At 43.4% G+C, this 20641-nt stretch overlaps 3 protein-coding genes and 1 long non-coding RNA gene across 4 annotated transcripts in view; 2 read left to right on the forward strand and 2 right to left on the reverse strand.

Moving 5' to 3' along the window:
• LOC147057296 (uncharacterized) overlaps nt 1-11500 on the reverse strand; it is a 61784-nt gene extending 50284 nt beyond the window's left edge. The window contains exon 1 of the long non-coding RNA XR_015066108.1: nt 11293-11500. This is a non-coding gene — a long non-coding RNA (uncharacterized LOC147057296). The remainder of the gene's footprint in view (nt 1-11292) is intronic.
• On the forward strand, nt 854-10184 carry ednraa (endothelin receptor type Aa). Its single transcript, XM_085912632.1, has 8 exons — nt 854-1072; nt 2064-2538; nt 4426-4553; nt 6080-6278; nt 6916-7068; nt 7705-7838; nt 7926-8034; nt 8122-10184. Exons 2-8 carry the CDS (start codon nt 2107-2109, stop codon nt 8257-8259), a joined length of 1293 nt encoding a protein of 430 aa, XP_085768758.1. The 5' UTR covers nt 854-1072; nt 2064-2106; the 3' UTR covers nt 8260-10184.
• tmem184c (transmembrane protein 184C) lies at nt 10941-14424 on the forward strand. The gene is made up of 10 exons (XM_085912663.1): nt 10941-11452; nt 11753-11883; nt 11953-11989; nt 12143-12348; nt 12413-12487; nt 12559-12652; nt 12749-12861; nt 12955-13054; nt 13131-13302; nt 13387-14424. The coding sequence occupies exons 1-10, from the start codon at nt 11336-11338 to the stop codon at nt 13680-13682; spliced, it is 1341 nt and encodes a 446-aa protein (XP_085768789.1). The 5' UTR covers nt 10941-11335; the 3' UTR covers nt 13683-14424.
• prmt9 (protein arginine methyltransferase 9) lies at nt 13774-20292 on the reverse strand. The gene is made up of 14 exons (XM_085912662.1): nt 20002-20292; nt 19173-19376; nt 18959-19107; nt 18543-18779; nt 18302-18469; nt 17974-18076; nt 17796-17905; nt 17506-17698; nt 16828-17011; nt 15903-16255; nt 15513-15835; nt 15279-15432; nt 15087-15209; nt 13774-14828 (listed from the first exon to the last, which is right to left on the reverse strand). The coding sequence occupies exons 2-14, from the start codon at nt 19371-19373 to the stop codon at nt 14607-14609; spliced, it is 2520 nt and encodes an 839-aa protein (XP_085768788.1). The 5' UTR covers nt 19374-19376; nt 20002-20292; the 3' UTR covers nt 13774-14606.
• Nucleotides 20293-20641: the final 349 nt, after the last annotated feature.

Raw genomic sequence — 20641 nt, forward strand, 5'->3', positions numbered from 1 at the left:
TTACCCAATTAAGTCAGAAGAGCCTGCGAGTGAACCGTGAACCAAAGGAAAAAGTTACAACCGATAAAAATAAATCAAATAATTTCGGTGATGTAATGCTTTCAACGTGGGCAAGCCACAGTCGCAAGGAGCTGCTGTAGACCACAACTCACGCCCTAACGCTCACGTGCAGATTAAGCGACCAATCGGACTCCAGCTGCTGATGTCACTAATGAGGCCACACCCCTTAAAGGTAAATATCAACACACAAAAGTTACAGCATCTAATCACACTTGATGAAATCTATTCTTGTGTCAGGGGGTACCGTTGATTTTTAACTTCAATCACAGAAACAGCATTTCAGCAGGGGTGTGTAGACTTTTTATAACTGCTATATACATTTAATCTGCATGATTTTTTTTTTTAAATGAGGGCACTGTGGGAATATTGAATCTATTCCACTTGTTTTAAATGGTGGACTTTGCCTATTGCCCTCTTTCTTCCTGCTCTCAGTACACGTCACAATAAACGGTCCATTTCTAAATCCATAATGGACCTCGAAGCACTTTTCCTCCCTTCGCTACCTTACATTAAAGTGTCTCTGCAGTTCATTCGAGTCATCCGTCACGGCTGAGATCATCATTTGTCTCGATTCTGGTTTTCGCTTATTTGTAGAATTTGGTTTTGCTTTCTCCAAATAGTAAAAAGTATTGTTTTAGGTCTAAGAGATATATATATTTTTTTAATCCAGCTGCAATTTGAGTAGACTAGAGGGTTGCTTCCAAAGGGGGGCCCTGCTGTGTTACCAGAGGGAGGTGGAGATTTACTATCCCACCCAGTCAACGTGTCTCACTGGTGCTCACACACACACACACACACACACACACACACTCCACAGGAAACAGTGAGCCATAATGCGACGGTACCTCGGAGCAGACGGCCGCCTTTGCTCAAACCAAGAGGGGATCCGGCTGCGGCTTTGATAGCACGTTAATTACTCATGTGATGTGATACAGATGTCTGGGGGCTTCAGCTGAAAGTTTGCCTGACGCTTTCCGAGGGGGCCGGGCGGCAGACAATTTGATAAGAAGCGGTAGGTGGAAAAAAAAAAAAAAAAGCAAAAACTGTATTTATTATTGATGCGCAGATCAGTTTGCGTGCTGTCACGGGTCCCGGCGGGCGGGCACGGCGCTGATGCTAAACTGTGATGCTACTTGAAGGGCTGGCTGCTAAATAGTTCTTTGTGTACTTGGTGACAGGCGGGACTTTGAAACAGGAACGACTCGGGGGCGAAGGAGACGCGACATGATGCAAAAGGGCTTTAGCAGTCAAGCTGACAGCTTTTGAAAACTTTACCTACTCTTTTCACGTGACAAATGGGAATGTCTGTCGCCTTTCCTCCCCCCCCCCATGTGGACGCTCTGAATTGATTTGAACAGGAAATAGAGTCATCAGAAAAAATGGCTTTTTAGTTTAAGCTTTAGTGTTTGTTATAGGCTGTTGACAGGGCATCAGTCCGGTATAAATTTGATATAAAATAAGAACAAGTTTACTGTTTAGAAGTTTCTGAAATATAAGTTTGTGGGGTTTTTTTTTTTCAGTGTTTGATTGTGTTCCACTATTTTACACAAAATTGCTCTTTGGAGACAACAAAGTCAAAATAATTGATCATTATTTCTGACAATCAATTAATCGTTTCGATACTTTTGCCCAAAATGGGAGAGATTTTAGATTTTCAACAGTTAATATTTGATTGTTCCAGTCTTGAATAGCTTTATGTTCAATCGAGGGATGGGCGAGTACTGATACCCCGTATCGGGCCGATACCTGGCCTTATGTTGCGGAATTGGGACCCGCAACTGCCCTCTTGTGGCTGTTTTACAATCTAAACCTAAAGTCATGTCTGACAAAGTATGTATATGTACAGAAATAAATTGTTCTTTTTTTTAAGTATCCATGCTTGGTATCGGTGTCACAGATGACTCAACCGTTCAGTACTTGTATCGGTCATCATCATCCTTAATGTTCTGGCAGCATGCGGATGCACGATTCTTCAAGTTCTAAACAAACGTGTGTTCCTTTAGTGATAACCGGGGAGCGGAATCAAAGCGCAGACGACGTTCCATAATGGGGGACGCGGCCTTGCGTGTGTTGCTGCTAATGGTCTGCGTGGCAGCCAGAGGAATGTGTCAGATAAACGGCGCCGCAGCTGAGGAGCCGGGATATCTCCAGCACTCCTCCACCCTCCGGCCCAGCCCGGGGCCCGCGACTCACCCGGAAGAGGCGCTGCTGGTGGTGGCGTCCAACGCGACGGTGGAAAAGCGCCCCGTGGTGCCGCCCATGTGCGTTATGAAGATTGCCATCAAGGACCACTTCAAGTACATCAACACGGTGTTCTCCGTACTGGTGTTTGTGGTGGGCCTGGTGGGCAACGCCACCCTACTGAGGATCATCTACCAGCACAAGTGCATGAGGAACGGACCCAACGCCCTCATCGCTAGCCTGGCCTTGGGGGACCTCATCTACATAGTCATCGACATTCCCATCAACGTATATAAGGTAGAGTCGCCATCACATTATTCCGCAACAGTGTTAGAACGGTGAAACACACAAAAAATTTTTTCTAATTATTGCTTTTTTTTTTAGCCAATCTGTAAAATTCCATGAAATGGACTGTTTTTAATCCGAAACCAATCTACTAATTGCCTCGTCCCACCCTACAAGAGTGAAATACACAAGAAAGTCAATCTAAAAAAAAAAAAGTACAGACTGGAATGGCCCGGGGTAGGTCGCAAAAAGACGGGAAAGCGTAATCAATTGTGACGTGGTTATCTTCTCCCCGCCCCCCTCGTGTGGCTACACGGGGTGATGAGAGGTGCTGGGATACGCTCGGCTAAAATAAACATGAGAATCCCAGATTTGGCCGCACATGCGTGTTGCCTCTGGCTGACCTGGGACGTTAGTCACTATCCTTATCTGGAGGCCTTGTGAAAATAACCACTCCACCAAGATAAATCACTTTTTTTTTTTTTAAAAAGAAAGACAGAGGGGGAAAAAAAGACGAATGGTTTGTTAAACCCTCAAGCCTTGTTTGATTTAACTATATGTTCTGCTAGTTAGTAAGAGTCTGTCTTTTTTTTTTTTGGTCTATTTTCCGTTATATTCACATTTGTTTCTTGGTACTTTAATGGCTTCAAGTCTTTAGCTAATATCAGTTCTTGATATTAGCATCATGTCTGTTCACTTTTTTTTCCCCAAATGTACAAGTTGTTAAAGAAACCTCCCATGAAATTGATGCTAGTTTTCTTAGCTCATCTATGATGTTTTGTATTGTGTGATAGCATTAAGCTAGTCGAGTCCATTCAAATTTCTTTCAAACGTGCTGGTTCGAAAAACAACTTCCCATGAGATTGATGCTAGTTTTGTTAGCTCATCTATGATGTTTTGTATTGTGTGTTAGCATTAAGCTAGTCAAGTCCATTCAAATGTTTTTTTTTCCTCAAATGTGCAGGTTGGAAAAGTCACTTCCCATGCGATTGATGCTAGTTTTGTTAGCTCATCTATGATGTTTTGTATTGTGTGTTAGCATTAAGCTAGACGTTGGGAATAAGACTTGAAAATATAAAAGGCACAAGTGTCACAGTGACCGTTTAGTGCGAGGCAACAAAAGGAAGCAGACAATGCTCAAACAATGGCGACGGGGACTACTTTAAAGCCTCTTTGACGTCCTCTTCCTTAGAACCGAAGCCCAAAATAATCAAGGCACTCGTGAAGACTGCCTTTCCTCTGACCTGTGGGAAAACTTAAACACCTGGCGTAAACAATAGGAGGATCCCGGAAGCCGCAACGTGGGGTTCTTGGCTTATCTCGTATCCCCTTGAAGGCAAAGTGCCAAGACGACATACAGTGCGCATCTCCGTAGCCTTCACTCGCTAACTGTGCTGGGCTTTGATTTTGGAACAGTAAAACAGGATGCGTAGGCTATCAAATGAGACATTAAAAGTGGGCTCGGTAATGGGCCAAGCCACGGGGAAGCAATTATGCTCGCAGGAAGGGCCAAGAGAGTGAAATAGGTCGCTGGGTTAAAGTGGTTTGGGAGTTGCCGTTAGTTTCGATTTCATTTTAACTCCTGTTTTCAGTTCAAGTTATTTGGGATGACTTTTTCTCTTAGTTTTTATTTTTCAAAAACAGTTCATGTCAGTTTTGTTTTTATTAGCTTTAGTATTAGGTTGTTGTTTTTTTAACGCAGTGTTTATCAATTGCAGGATGAAATAAAAGCTCACTAAATATTGCGTAATATAGTCCAATAAAAACACAATTTGCAAACGACTGACCTTCCTTTTAAGATCCAACACCGATGACAATTAATTCACATCAATTTACCGATTACAAGGTTCGTCCCAGGATTTAAAATTTGTTTTTGTGATTGGTCTTTTTCTTCTGCAGCTACTGGCAGGAAACTGGCCATTTTACGACAGCGACTTCGGCTTGTTCCTCTGCAAACTGGTTCCCTTCCTGCAGAAAGCCTCAGTGGGCATCACCGTCCTGAACCTGTGCGCCCTCAGCGTTGACAGGTCAGTTGGCGTGAAGACATCATTTAACAAAAGAAAAAAGTCATTTTTTAAAAAATAATTTCTTCGATTTATAACAGGTCAATTTCAGTCTGTGGAGTTTTAAAGAGGGAGAAATCATGTGATTTTTATTTATTTATTTGGGGGTCATCACTTTTCAGGAACCTCGCACTAATTGTGCATTATTATGTGGAGGATGATTCATGATTGTTTTGTTTTTGTTGGAAACCTTTATTACTAATTAACGGCAGACTATTTTTTTGCAACATTAAGTACATGAAAATTGCATATCGGATGTAACGTATAACGTCCAAAGCGGTCTTAAAAGCCCATACGGTGAGGTTCCACTCTGCTCGTGGTCGTTAATAGAAATAAGCCGATGGAAACAATAATGACGGCCGAGTGGGGCAGACACAACGGGCAAGATAAGAGGCTCTCTCTGAGGCTCTCCGAGGCTCTCGTTTAACGACCTTCTATTCTGGGAAACAGAAAGGATGCGTTTGAGAGCTTGTTTTTGCAAAAGTTGGTTCGATTAAAAAAAAAAAAACGATGAAGGAAGGGTTAGTTTAAGGTCACGGTTATTGGAAGTCCCCAGGAAATTAAAGATGGAGTCGATATAATTGGAACACACACACACTGTACTTGAGTCGATTTTACAGCTATCTGTACTTGAGTACTTTTAATTTTTACTCCGTGTACTTGGACTTTCAGTTTATCTTTCAAATATAAATATGTGTCGTTGTATATTTCAATATTAGAGGATGATGAGGGGGGGAAAAAAAGGGACGGATTCATTTAGCGTGTCGTAAAATATACATGGTGCCATGTTGTCGAACAGCAAGATTCAAACGCGCCATGAAAAATATATTGTTTTGTCCATGAAATCTTGATGTATGATTTTACTAAAACATTTTTGACAAGCGCGTTTCTATTAATGAAACAAACAAGCAAACAAGCCGACGGGTGTCTCCGCCAAAGATGGAGGCCGGGGTCTGTTCGGCGGCGTCACGTAAATAAATATTAGATATTTTTAAATAAACAATTGATCATCTCTCCGCATGGATTCTTGAAAGTTTGATGGGGCTTTGCTGACTCGACAGTTTATGGTGCGCTACCGTTTATGGAGACAGAGAGAACAGAGAAAGCGAGAGAAATCTATAAGGATATAGATGTAGATAGTTATAGGAATATTCTGTAGATAGATATTGATATACAGCTGATAAGGAAATAATATGGATTCAGATAGACAACACTGTAGTTAGCAAAATAGCTAAAGCAATAGCTTTTTCTTTAGCTAGCACAATAGTTATCTACTGTTGTAGCTCAAGAGATAGGTAGCTTGCGATATCGCTAGTTTCAAGGATAGCAAGCACACAAGTACGTGTTAAGCAAGATAGAGAGAGGAAAAAAAAAAAAAAAAGCTATGTCTGATTTCCACTGAAACGCCCAGACTAGCTTCAGGACATATTTGGACAGAAGTGAGTCAAGAAGCTAACATCATCAGATCTTTGTTTCTTCTCGTGTGGCAGGTACAGAGCCGTGGCGTCTTGGAGTCGAGTGCAAGGCGTCGGGATCCCACTCTTCACCGTTATGGAGATCCTCTCCATTTGGGTCCTGTCGACGGTGCTGGCCATCCCCGAAGCCGTCGGCTTTGACATAGTCCACTACGAGCACTACAATAAGACCTTGCACACCTGCATGCTGCTGCCCAAGTCGGACTTCATGGTGGTAAGACGTCATCCCGCGTTTATCTTTTGAACTGTTTGGCTTTGACTCGCGGTGAAGACGTGCTTCGTCATATAGAAAGCGTCCCAACACTTTTGTTTTGACTAGACAAAGAATTTTAAAAGAAGATAAGAGGCACACCTGCTTGTATGTATTGAGTGTTTAGATTCGGGGGAAATCCACATACTATGTTTAGTTTTTGAGTTGATTGCAGATTGTTGATTTTTCTTCCCAAGGACATAATTGATTACAGACCAAATCCTGAAACCTGAAGCCACAAAAAAACTGAGGCCAGGTGCAGATTTAATTCACATGCTGCCTAATGGAGTAATCACTCTTAGACAGTACAAACAACAAACCGGCATCAAAGTAAAAAAAAAAAATGATAAAGGAAAGGAACAAGCCTGAGAGCAGACTGCTGCAGCGCTGAAGTACAAAAACTTTCTGTACTGAAGTTGAGTTCTTAGATATCTGTCCTTTTTCTTTTTTGTCTGATGACTTTTAATATTTACTCCCTACTCTACACCGGATTCCTTTCTCTGTCAATATTAAAAAGTACACAGTGTGATTATTTGTGCATCCTTCAGCAGTACGACGATGAGTAATAGTATCATCATGGTAGTCGAATGTTTCTTTCCAGTTCTACAGGGATGCGAAAGACTGGTGGCTGTTCGGTTTCTACTTCTGCGTCCCGCTGATCTGCACGGCCATCTTTTATGCCCTGATGACCTGCGAAATGCTCAACAACAGGAACGGCAGCCTGCGGATCGCCCTGACCGAGCACCTCAAACAGGTAGGACCCATTCATTCCGGAACCTTCTTTCTGACCCTTTGACTTTTGCTAACTCCGCTCCAGTGTTTCATTTACTTCATACAAGGTGAAAATCAGATCATCTAAGCAACCCAAAATGCGTCAAGGGAGTGCAAGAATGTAAACAGGAGGAAAGTGTTGGTGTACACAGAGACAGTAGATAACCCGCAAGATGGGTGGCTCGAGAGCTCGCTTGAGAAATAGCTAGCTCGGTAGATAGTAAGTTTGATACCAAGATACGTCGGTTGAGCGACGGCTTTCAAAATAGCACGAGCACGGTAGTTCAATATGTCGAGACACGATAAATTAGTGGCAAGATAGATACGGCGGATATCTTGTGAGATAAACGGCAAGGGATAAGTTATGGGATAGCGATCTTGATAGCTAGCTACAGTACCAACATAAGATAAATAAATGTTAAGCCAAAGTAAAATAAAAAAAAAAGGTGGTTAGCTAACATTCTCTCTTAAATAAACATCTTGGTAGAGCAAAGCTTTGGATTGTCAAAGCATCGGAGTGTTTCAACGCAGAACTCTTAATGGACCATTTGCTCGTCTCTCGCTAGCTTCTTTGCTATTAAGACACCTCTCACGATATTATTTTTTCCCCTCGCTGCAGAGAAGGGAAGTGGCCAAGGCTGTCTTCTGCCTGGTCCTAATATTCGCCCTCTGCTGGTTCCCGCTCCACCTCAGCAGAATCCTGAAGATGACGGTGTACTACCAGTATGACAAAACGCGTTGCGAGCTGTTCAAGTAAGTCGGAGAAGTTCGCAATATACTTTATTTTTTATTTGACTAAGTATAGTTGCAAGTGAAACTGGTGTTTTACTGTTATTCCAGCTTCCTTTTGGTAATGGACTACCTAAGCATCAACCTCGCAACAATCAACTCCTGCATCAACCCCATCATCCTCTACTTTGTTAGCAAAAAGTTCAAAAATTGCTTTAAGGTAAACTTTTTTTTCCTCCGACGTACAGTAAACGGCAAACGTACGTGTTTTCGTTCACAACACTCAAGTTCAACATTTTTCCCGCAGTCGTGTTTGTGTTGCTGGTGCTACTCGGACAGCCAGCTGAGCAGTATCGGAGCAATGAACGGCACCAGCGTCCAGTGCAAAAGCCCCGAGCCCAACAACCTGCTCACCGACCGCAGCCTACGGAAAGACAGCGACTGAATATTTGGGCGCTCAAACAGTATTAGCCTTGCAAAATATATGCATTATTATCAAACCTTTTTCAAAAATATACCAGGACTACCGACACGGCCTTGCATGAAACTGGTAGAGGCGCCGAGGAAAGAAGGTTTCAAAGGAACGGGCAAGTTGCCTGAAGGACTTCGAGTCACCGGATGCATTTGAACTGCAAATTAGCGTCACGTTTCCAGTAAAAAAAATAAAATAAAAAATGAGCATGACGACGCGACACAATGGAAAAGAAGACAACCAGCTGTCAGAGGAAATGACGGGAGACGAGCGCTCGCGTCCATCCCGGGAGTCGGAAAACAGAAAAGCGCGTTAGTGACGATTAATTCTCCATCGAACACGCCCGTGGATGTACTCATTATTCATTTAGCCTCATTGTGTCATCAAGTTCTGAACTTAAAGTGGCTCGGCATCGTGAATATTTCAAACTCAAACGGTCGCGGAAAGTACATAGGAAAGATTTGCTCTCCAAACCCTGCGACGCTGAAAGTATAGCAACGATATTTATGATCACGTAATCCACAAAACTTGTAGATGTAGTAGGTCCACTTTTATAAAGTGGCATTATTAGTAAATATTAATCCATGACAAAGACAGATGTACGGTGGCAGTATTAGTAAATATTAATCAATGACAAAGGCAGATGACCAGTGAAAGTCGTAATAAGTTTTAGTATCTTTTTTTTTAATAAGGGCTTACTTATTCATGAATGAGCACATGATTGATTTGTTTACTTGAAGTTACAAGGTTTTACTTATTCGGTGAAGATACAGTAAACATTGTGGTAATCTAGCTAGTAGCTCTGTCCAACTATCAAATTATTGCCACAATGTAATACAAATGAAAACAATTATTTCAAAAAATAAATATAAAAAAGAAAATAAAAACAAATAATGACGCTAAATGCCCGCTAACAAGCTATTATGCTCAGGTAGCAGCTAGCTAGCTAGCTGAGCCGTACAGAAAACTAAGGTCTACTTCTTGGCATGTATATTTCCCCCATTGCATCTCCGTTCGCTACCAAAAAAGTATTCTGCCTTGTATTAAGAGTAGATATACGCTATAATTGAACTTTACTTTAGTGTCTCGAAAGATCTAAATGCACCCGTTCGACCGTTCAATGTTTGGGTCTTGTTTGCACTTTTTTGCTAAGGTCAAATTCAGTTTTCCTGTGAAAATTATTTTCTAAAACATTTTCTGTGAGCACTGTATGTATTTTTGTAAGAGTGTTTTACATGTGTATCTTAAGTTGAAGTGTTTTTTTTTTCCAGTGTTTACAGAAGGACCGTCCAAACGTGTACAGACGTTGCCATTGCTAACATCGTTAGCATCACTTTTTCTCCCAATAAAGGCAGGTCCTGCAACCGCGAGTTTATTTCCCCCAGGCTGTGCTAATATAGGTTCCTCGGGGGGGAGTCACAAGGAGGGCTCTTGTTTCCCCGTTTGGAATCTGTGAGAAAAAGACGTCTGGGAGTGATTGCCAGCACACCATGACCCGCTGTGACCGGCGAGGCCTTAAGGCTTCCTGATCTCCGTTCGCAGAGGATGTGGGAATTTGAGACTCGTAACTCAATTGTCACATGTGTTGCCAAAAGCAGGATCAATGGGGAGATTTTAAGATTTTGTCCTTTCTCAGCTCGACGTGACTGGGAATGCGTTTATGGATCTTTACGGTCCGAAAGAAAAAGCGAAATGCAACCTTGGGAAAAGCTCAAGGCTCGATCGACTCGAAGAGAAAGACAATCGTTGCCGCTATATTGACACATTGGCCAATCATCATCTGCGTTTTGTTTAAATGAAATTCAACTGTACTATAGATCTGATAAAAAATGATAACGTACAGCTCTAGAAGTATTCACGACGACACTGCGAGACACACTTTGCATGAAAAGAAAAAAAAATCTGGATGGACGCCACATCCTTTAAGCTAAAACACCTTTCGGCTGTGATTAAACGCGACATATGTTTATCCACCCTAACCCCGGTGGCTTTCCCCTGCCCGAGCGTCCCTCGGAGGCATCCATTCGCTCGAGTGACTCGTGGCAAAGATAATGTCTTATTCATAAAAAGCCAAAAGGAGAAAGTCAAACATTCATGAACAATCTGTCTGGAAACAACCGGGTGGGCGGGTGCGACGGGGAGAAAAAGTTCTGCCTCTCGTGAAGACAAACATGCTGCACGCAGTAAGAACCTTGAAAGTCGTACAATTCGTAATAGACAAATATTTGGGGGTGAGAAATGCAGGATTATCACTGGTGTTACTTTATTTTAGTTTTAATTAAACAAGACTTTTTTCTTTAATCCTGGTATGGCAGGTTAAGGGTGTCAACATTTAACCCAAACACTATCTTAATTAAATTATGACTACAAAAGCATTTTAAGATTTAGGCTCCTCCTTGGAAAGCAGATGGTTGCATTATCATCAATTTGCTCATCAAAAGGTTCAAAATCAATCTGGTAGTTATTAAGTAGACAGGAACATGAGATTTATTTATTTTTTATCTCCAAGATGTTAATTTCCAAAGCCAAAAGCAAACTCCCTTTACTGATTAGCAAATGTTAATGAACATCGCCATCTAGTGGCGAGCACGCATCACAATCAAACTATACAAACCCTCCTATTAAATTCTCATCACCAATTGGCCTACAGAAACAATACAACCAATCACACCGTAGCTTGTAAGGGAGCTAAACCCGGAAGCGGAAAAGTGGCCAACAGAAGGAAATAAGTAAACTTTGAGGCTTGCCACCAAAGAAAAGCAACAGAGTTAAGATGATTTAAATGAGCTAAATTTGAATTGTTTTAAGGATAGCGTTTCACAATGTGCTAAAAATCAAGAGGCTTTCGACCGGCTATTATTTTATACGGGCACGCACGTCATTTTGTTTACATGGCAAAACTGTTGGCGAGCTAAGACTAGCCTAGCCACTCGGCTGGGGTAAATTAAAATCACATGAGCTGACAATTAACATGTCTTCGTAACAATAACAACGACTTTTACTCACCTGGGCACAAGGAAGCTTTTTGGTAACTTGTCTTTATGTCACAATGCCTTGTTCTTGTGGGAATTGGAGAAGATGGATTCGGCCCCTGGTGGTTTTGTTGTATATTTTATTACTTCTTGTGGTCCTGCCGTTGTGCATTTGGGAACTTCAGAAGTCGGAGGTGAGTCCCTCATTACCTGAGCGATGCATTATGGGGCATTTCATAGGTGTAAAAACAAAAATACTGATTGGTTCATTTGAAAAAAAATGATTGCTATATGTCTTTGTCATAATAAATATTTGTAATTGGTCATGAAACATCATGTTTTTATTATATATGGTGTATTTTAAAGGGGTTTAAAATGAATGGCATTTTTGTCACCTGTTCTGATTGTTTTGAACATTATTTGGGGACCATATTGGTCCAGTATTGGGCTTTTTTTGGAGAAGTAATTCTTATTTTGTATTTGTATGACTGTAGGTTGGCACTCATAACAAGGCGTGGTTCATAGCTGGGATATTTGTCTTCATGACCATTCCCATATCATTATGGGGCATTCTGCAGCATCTGGTTCATTACACTCAACCTGAGCTTCAAAAACCTATCATCAGGTAAAGAAGTTGTTATCTTTGAAATACTTTTTTGTTTGTTTAATTAACTCTTCCCTGATTTGTTTCTAGAATACTGTGGATGGTGCCAATCTACAGCTTGGACAGTGTAAGTTATTAAAGTACAAGTAGTATTTAAGTAGCAGTCAAAACATTCTATTCTAATATATTTTTACATTGATAGGTGAATGAGGACTGTCTGGGTTTTTTTTTATGTTCGATAAAAGATAACGCGGCATTTTATTTTCTAAAACCTCTGCAGTGGATTGCCCTGAAATATCCCCACATCGCTATTTATGTGGACACGTGTCGCGAGTGCTATGAGGCCTACGTGATCTACAACTTCATGACCTTCCTGCTCAACTACCTGGAGAACCAGTACCCCAGCTTGGTCATGATGCTGGAGGTCCAAGAGCAGCAGAAGCATCTCCCGCCTCTCTGCTGCTGCCCACCCTGGCCCATGGGAGAGTGAGTTGACTTTATCTTAGCAGCTAACATTTCAACTCACAAATACCTTTCTTGTCCTCCAAAGAGTTTTGCTCTTAAGATGCAAGCTGGGAGTTTTGCAGTACACGGTGGTTCGACCCGTCACGACCGTTATCGCACTGTAAGCGATGCGTCTATTCATTTTTGAATGCATCATTTGTCGGTTTTAACTCTTCTTTTTATCCTCGCTAGCATCTGTCAACTATGCAAAGTATACGATGAAGGCAACTTCAGCTCCACCAACGCTTGGACCTACCTGGTTATTGTCAACAACATGTCACAGCTGGTACTTTTGATTTTATTTTTTTGGGGGGGTTTAAATCATTCCTATATTTTATATCACGAGTCATTTGTAGATGATGTCAATTTTGTGTCTGTCCAGTTTGCCATGTACTGCCTGGTGCTGTTCTACAGGGCCCTACGTGAGGAGCTGAGTCCCATCAAGCCGGTGGGCAAGTTCCTGTGTGTTAAAATGGTGGTGTTCGTCTCATTTTGGTGAATACTGTCGAGAGTTTTTCAGGCTTCATTAACATCATTTTTATTCCGGGTGTTGTCGCAACAGTGTTTTTTGAAACTAACATTTTGCAGGCAAGCTGTGCTCATCGCCCTGCTGGTGAAGGTGGGCATCATCTCAGAGAAACGCACGTGGGACTGGCAAACCGTGGAAGCCGTAGCCACCGGGCTACAGGTGAATTGTAATTTGTCAGTTAGCTTGTTTGTACCCGCGACTGTTTGGCCTAACGTTTTTTTTTTTTTTTTCTCAGGACTTTGTGATCTGTGTGGAGATGTTCCTGGCGGCCATAGCTCATCACGTAAGCTTCACGTACAAGCCTTACATCCAGGAGGCCGAGGAGGGCTCCTGCTTTGACTCCTTCATGGCCATGTGGGACGTCTCAGACGTCAGGGCCGACATCTCGGAACAAGTCCGCAACGTCGGTCAGTTAATCTAGTTAGTCTGGTCAGTTAACGTGACCGTTCAGTCAGTTTGCTTGTCTATTGCTGATTATTATTCTTCGACAGGGCGAACAGTAATGGGTCGCCCCCGGAAGCCGTACTTCGGCGAGGCGCAGAGCTCCGGCGAGCGCTCCGGCCTCCTCTCCACGTCGGCTTCCCAGGACGCCATCGGCGAGGCGGCATCCGATCCGCCGTCGCCCGGGGGGCGTTACCAAGGCATGGGGCAGACACCCCACTCCGCGTCGGCCCCCGCCGGCCTCGGCCAAGGACAGGAAGTCAGAAGTGACGCGAGCGATGACGACGCGGGCGGTGACGGCGGAGCCGAAGAGCCAGCCCAAGCGGATCTGATCGTCATCACTTAGAAGAGTAATCGCCAATGAACGGGCGGGACCCAATTACATTGCTAACTGTGGCAATCGATAACATGACAGCTCGAAGAATGTTCTGTGAGGAAATGACACTTAACGCCATCTTATGTTGGATGGCACAGTGGACTCGCATCTCATGAAGAGACTTTCTAGTCACATTCTCAAGCAATAGCGCCTTAGCCGTTTAGCCTCATTTGCAGGGATACAAATTACTGCTTGTTATGTTTGTCACGTTATGTAAGAATGTTGGAGGGCCAACCTGAAAAGGCACACTAATAATGACACTACAAGAATCAAGGCGGAATGTTATAAGAAATCTTTTTTTTTTTTTAAATATATTTTCTTGGAGTGGGGACAAGGTCAAATAATGAGAAAATAGGACTTCACAATGGACTATAATTAAATAATAATAATAAAAAAAATAGGGCTGTTCATATATGATGACATTTCTTTTAAAGTTTCCGTTTTTTTCCCTCCCTAAGAATATATACTAAAACTACATTTTACTGAAAAAAAGCAACTTTGTGCCAAACCAAGTTTCTTCAAATTAAAAACTACAATCCTGGGGGGGGGTGAAAGACAAATATCTTGACAAAAACGAAGGTCTCATAAGATTCGAACTGCTTGAAAAAATACATGTAGGTCTAAAACATTCTTGCCTTTTTGAGTGTGGCCCTTAATTCTAATGCCTTCCACAGCTTTATTTTTTTTTCCCAATAAAACCAACGATAAAGCACTAATTGTGGTTTGTTTGGAATAAGACAGTAATGTTTATACTTTTCCTTTGATATTTATTATTAAAATGTAGATTTTCGTTGCTGGTTTGAAACAAGGACGTGACGTTAAAAGGCCAAACGGCACCGTTTAAAAACAGTCAACCTACCAGTTAACACCTGTCACGGTCACACTGTTGGAACATCACTCTTCTTTTCGCACCTCTATGGAGATGCTGCTGTTGCGGAGCCTGACGGTGAGCCGGACCCTCTCCCCGGCCGCCACCACCAGAGGGCGTTGCAGGACCACGGCGGCCTGCTTCCAGTGAGAGTTAGGAGCCAGCGTGCTGACTCGAGTATCTTCGTCCAGGTGGATGTCGTACCAGAAGGGCACTGCAGTGATTCTGCCCGATGATGTTATCTGGACCTGGAGAGAGCGATTGCATTGTTAAGTTTCTGTAAATAAAAAAAAAAAAGTTTGAATTGGCTCTTATTCGTCTGGTCTTTATTTTCTGTCTTTATTTTTGTATGATTATTTTTTTCGATAAATTCAAAATCTATTTCGGGTTACGGTAATAACGTAGCTTCTCGCGCTAGCTGCCAGCTAAGTCGATACCACATTATCTTTTGTTTACACGGAGGGATTTGAAAAACACCACTTTCCAGAACCTTGTTTAGAACCCACCTGGATCTCTTTGTCCTCATAGTTAGCGTTAGCATTCATGAGGTCCAGAACAAAGAGCTCTGTGGGTTCACTGAGGTGTCGACACGCCAACGTGGAGAAATCCAGGAATACGTGGACCGGCACCTGAAAACACACAACACATGATTGATTGATTGATTGGCTTGTACAGATTTGGATTTTCTGGCTACTCACAGTGAACTGGTTGATGAACGGCGCAATGTTGAAGCCCAGCGTGGCTTCACGGCCCTGGACGGCGCTTTCTAGCAGCAGCGTGTCCGACTCCACCAACACACCAAGCACCACCATTTTGTGCGGGAAGACGCGACCGCCGCATTCCAGCAGACATCTTTGGAAATACAAATATGGAAATTCAACCAAAAATGTGCATATATGCACACCTGAGTCCGACTTTTCCTTTTGCCTCACCTGGCCAGAGACGCCTTCTCCATCAGCTTCTGTCTGACGAGTCCACACGTCTCCACGCAATCCAGGAAGATAGCGCTCCACAGTTTCTCGCGCGAGGGCCTCTGCAGCGCCCCTTGCTCGTCCTCGCCGTGGTTAAGCCAGAACTCCAAGCTCCCCTCGGGAACGTGATTGGCGCGTGCCAGGCGTTCCAGCACGTCCTGCTGCTTGCGCTTCTCCACCGAACTGTAGGCCTTCACTCCTCCGTGGCTGGCGGCGATGAGGGACAGCATGGAGAAGCCTTCCGACACGTCCAGAACGTACAGAGGGTCCGCGGAGCAGGGTTCCTACACATAACAACATTTGGACATAAATATTACTCAACCCGGGAATTCACCAAATCAAATTCCATACCTTCCGAACATCAGCGGAGTCCTCCAGGCTTTGGGATTGGGCCTTCAAGCGGCCGATGAGTTTGGACAAGGCGGCGGCAAAGCTCCGATGGTAGTCGGAATTGTTCAAGAGCGCCATTTCCGAGCATTCCAGCATGCAGACGTCTTGGTTTTGCCGCGTTTGAAGCGACGCCAGGGCACTGCACAGTTCCGCTTCCGCACTGGGGGCAAAGTCGCCGGCGTCGCCAGGGTCCGGATACATGCTCAGAGAGATCTCCTGACCGCCTCGCAGCACAGCCACGCTGCAAAGCCTCAGGTAGGCGTCCCGGCAGGATACTTCAACGATCAGCTCGTCGCCGCTTTTTAGGACAAAACCTGACAGGGGGGGGAAAAAAAAAACTCAATTGTTGACCAGGATTATAATATTACAGTTAGCGGTGCGATAAAAAGTTCGACATCGAGCTCAAGTGTTGACTGAGGTGATGATAGAATTGTAAAGGAAATGGGAGCGGAAGGAGAGCGATGAGAGTCAAAGGCACAGGGGGGGGCGGGGGGGATTCCTTCAGGAATAACATCTGTTCACGTCTTCATGTCAAGCGGAGAACAAAATGCATATTTCATGATCGCTAAAGAGTGTCAGAGCCCATCACGGCGCACAGATAACGGCGGACGGAAAGAAGCGGATGGAGCTGACGGACGTGGATGTTGACGGATTCCGGTGACAGCAGCGACGACAGTCGAGTCAGCCGCCGTCTGGAGGATGACGGCGCCCTCTAGTGATCGCATGTGGAAATGCTTGGCGAATAGAAAACCAGCAATTTATTAACGCTCATATCGATCGAACTGATGTGAGACACCCCTCGGCGTGATCCTCTGCCCCTTGGAGTTCTTCTTCCCTCACTTAGGTTATAATTAGACGCTGTGCACTGAATACTTTTTTGTTTTACCCTTGCTTGTGTGCTCGGGGTAGATGGCCTGCTCCCAGCAGGTGTCCTCGTGAGGTCCCGTTGACAAGCTGTTTTCTTCGTCCAGGTGCAGCTGGAACCACACAGCCAGCGCATCCAACTCGCCCTCCTGTACCACCGGCAGGCGCACCCGCTGCATCGGCCTGGAGCTCAGACCCTCCAGCTCCTGCCGAAACCATACGATATTCTTATTTTGGAATAAAAGTCCTCTTGTATGATATTTCATAAAATCTAATTCAATTCAAAATATTTCATAAATTGTACTGATGAAGCTACGTTTCGGTTTAGTTTTCCAAACTAAAGTTTTATGGTCCAAAAAAACAACTTCAGTCTAATTTATTCCTTCTATATCCCCTCTCAAACAAGGATCTGAATAAATTAGCTTGGCTTGTTTGCAGTCCAATTGCCCAGCGACACGGCGTCTGCGCTCGCCTGCTTGCATGATAAACTTGTTAATAATATAGTCGGGTAGGAGCTAATGAATGATGTTTGGTTTCCAGGAGACCAACGCCAGAGAATTAATTACGGTTTTGATTATTCACCGGCGGAGTCGTTAGATCCTCGGCTCCGGGAGAGAAAACAAAAGAGCACACGGGGACTTATTAAGCATCGTCACCTGTTAAATCAATGAGTGAATTTAGTGTTCAAATCTCAGCTCGCCTGCACGTGGTTGAAGTCGATGTGGAGCACGGTGAGCGGCTCGGTGAGGGCCGAGTAGCCTCCGGGCAGCCTGCTGAGTCGTTCGGTGGTGTACGGCTCCATGGAATCGTCCGGTTCGGTGCTGCAGCTCACCGGACTGCGCAGATGCTCAGCTGCCGCCAATGAAAGACCGCCGACGTCGGACACGCAAAGCCTGAACAAAAAAAAAAAAAGCTCTTTTTAGATCATTTGCAGCCTTTTTTGTCCATACATAAAAAGTCCTTGTGTTAAAAGGCGTAAAACCAACATACTTATTATGTCGACGGATCTCCAGGCACTCCACAGCCATGGCGAATACAGTCGCACTGGCGGGGATGACCCGCCCAGTCGCGGAAGGGTCTCGGGATGCAGCCTCACCCCTCTTTGCACAAAAACATGTGACTCGATGCTACATTGCAACGTGGCAGCCATGACTGTTTTTGTCGTTACCTGCGGCGGCAGCAGCAGGTGGCGCCAAGCATGGATGAGGCTCTCGATGATGCCTTCTCCAAACAAGCCGGCGTCTACCGTCTCCGTCACCACCAGCGACACCCTGGCAGGTCAACAAAGAAAATGGAGGGCAGCGATTTAGGAGGGAGCGATTTTTATTTTATTTTACTTATTTATGTATTTACTTATTTATTTAAATCTAGTTTTCCTATACTATACTATACTGAGATACGAATTCTTCTATTAGCTGGTGATGCGCAGCTAAAGTAAGCGACAAAATGGCCGCCACTGTGAGATGGCCATCCTGGCGTAATCCACCTGCTTGTACCTATGTGGGATGTCCTTTGGCACTTCCATTTCCAAAGACTTCATGTGGAGGATGCGGATGCCTCCGTCCATCCCGTTGGCGGCCACCACCTCGCAAGCCAGCTCGTACATAGTCTTGGAAAGCTCGCAAGCGTAAACTTCGGCGGCCCCAGCCTTTTTAGCGCACATGCTAAAGATGAAGAGATGTTAGCGATGAGGCAAGACGACGTCGCAATAAAGAGACAACGGCGTCCATTTCTCACCCGAGGATCCCCGTGCCGGTACCTATGTCCAGCACGGTGGTGCAACCGCCATGCACCGCCTTCTGGATGGCCTGCTGGTACTTGCGGTTGCGCCCGTGGTCGTTGAGCATCAGGAAGTGCCAACGCTCCACGAGCCAGTTTGCCACACGGTAGAAATTTTCCCTGGCCTCTGAGAAATCCGGCTTCAGCTTCAGGGCTTTGAAGAAATGGCCCGCCGCTTCATCTCGGAAGCCCATTCTGGAGGAAAAAAAAACCATTGGAAACAAGTAGTGAAAACACAGCTTTGACTGGGAGTGGCATTAAGCATTCAAAGTCACAATTTTACATCATCCATTTATTTTCCAATTCACTTTTTTTTTTAACATGCAGGTTCAAAGTGTTGTTACGTTGCATGGACATTAAAACGGAGAGCATACCTGAAGAGGTGCTCGCCCATGCTGTTTAGAATGACCTCGTCTGCAGGGAAGAGCTCCAGCGCTTGCTCGTAGCAGCCGAACAGGTCCTGAATGCGGCCTGCCGAGTCCAGCTCCTCGGCCCACTTAAAGAGTGTGAAGCGAAAGGAATCCTGCAAGAAAACCAAGAGAGAAAAAATTAAAAAATCTTTTTTTTTGGGCAGAGCGCTCACATTACCTTAGCAAAGTCCTTGAACTCTGGTGCCAGGTTGAGGACCAAGAGGTAGTGCACAAATGCAGGCCCATAGTCTTGGCTGAAGAGGCACTGCTGAGCGCTTTCCAGCGAGCTGGACACCAGTTGATTTCTTGCCGGGTCCTCTCGGCGCCGCCTTCGGGTTCTCCTGCCACCGTGCTTTGGCCTTGCGCTGGCATTAGGCATCCCCTGTAAACGAATCAGAATGATAGTTTTGATTTTCTGAAAAAAATGTTGCATCCAAAATTCCTCATATTTCTATCTGGTTAATAACACGTACAATAATTTTGTACATTTATATTTTTCTCATAATTTCCCCATTTTATTCTTGTAATACTTTGATATTATCTATTTTGATGTTGATCTTGTAAACATCACTTACATTCACAGAATGGAAAAGTATTTTTTTTAACCATATCATTTTTTGCTGTTAGTTTTGTAAAATTGTGAGAATATGTCCATAACATTAATTATTTTCTCAAGACATTTCAACTTAATTCTTGCAATTAATTGCTTATTTTTTCCCTTGATGAGGTAACTTTTTAGTCTCCATCCAGTTATATAGTATTCCTCTAATTGTTTATTCTTGCAATATTAAGAATGGGGCAGACAATACACTGCTGTTTTGTTTAAAATTATATTATTTCTTCATTTTTCTGAGTGCAAGGACCGTCACTAAGAGGGCACACTGCCATGGACAGACTGCAAAATTGAGATGCTGTAAGGAACAAGTAATGATGTGAATTATTCGTCATGCCCATTAATTAATTAAAAAAAAAAAAGATCTCGCCACGCGTCACTATTGTTGACATACCGTGAAAGGTTAGATCACAGCAAGATGATCTCAGGAACGACGGACTTGTTTGTTGTCGTTTGAAAAAAAATAATAAACCATTCAAATGACGTTTTAGGTGACGTTACAGATACACTTTATGTCAAAATGTCTTTCATAATTAGCCTCCGGAAGATTCTTCTTCTCCAAGAGGGCATCTCGCAGTTGGCTTAGAACAAGCGGAACGAAAGCATCACTACGTAAGCTTTCACCGAAATAATAATACACTGGCTACGTAAATCGGAGCGAAATGCATTATTGAGCTCTTCGGGTCCTACGATAAAACAGCTCGGGTTTGAAACACACTGGTGAATTTTGTTCCGCATCAACATGTTTTTTTTCTAATATAAAAAAAAAAACTATTGTGTGGGGTTTAATTCAATATGTTCAATGACTTTGATTTACTCTATTGGAGTGCATTAAGATCTTAAATACCCTCTTCTAAAAATCAATCAATAAAATTGTTTTCCTTGTCCAGAAATGACACAATTATGTAATCTGGTGAGCGATATATAAAACAAATTCTAGTGCTAGTCGAAACCCATTTTATCAGCTAAATGACAAGAAATGTTAAAAAATATGATAATATTTTTTATTATAATATAATAACGAATAAAAAGTA

Source organism: Syngnathus leptorhynchus, chromosome 5, assembly GCF_054491065.1.
Source record: "Syngnathus leptorhynchus isolate UIUO chromosome 5, UIUO_Slep, whole genome shotgun sequence".
Lineage (NCBI taxonomy): Eukaryota > Metazoa > Chordata > Actinopteri > Syngnathiformes > Syngnathidae > Syngnathus > Syngnathus leptorhynchus.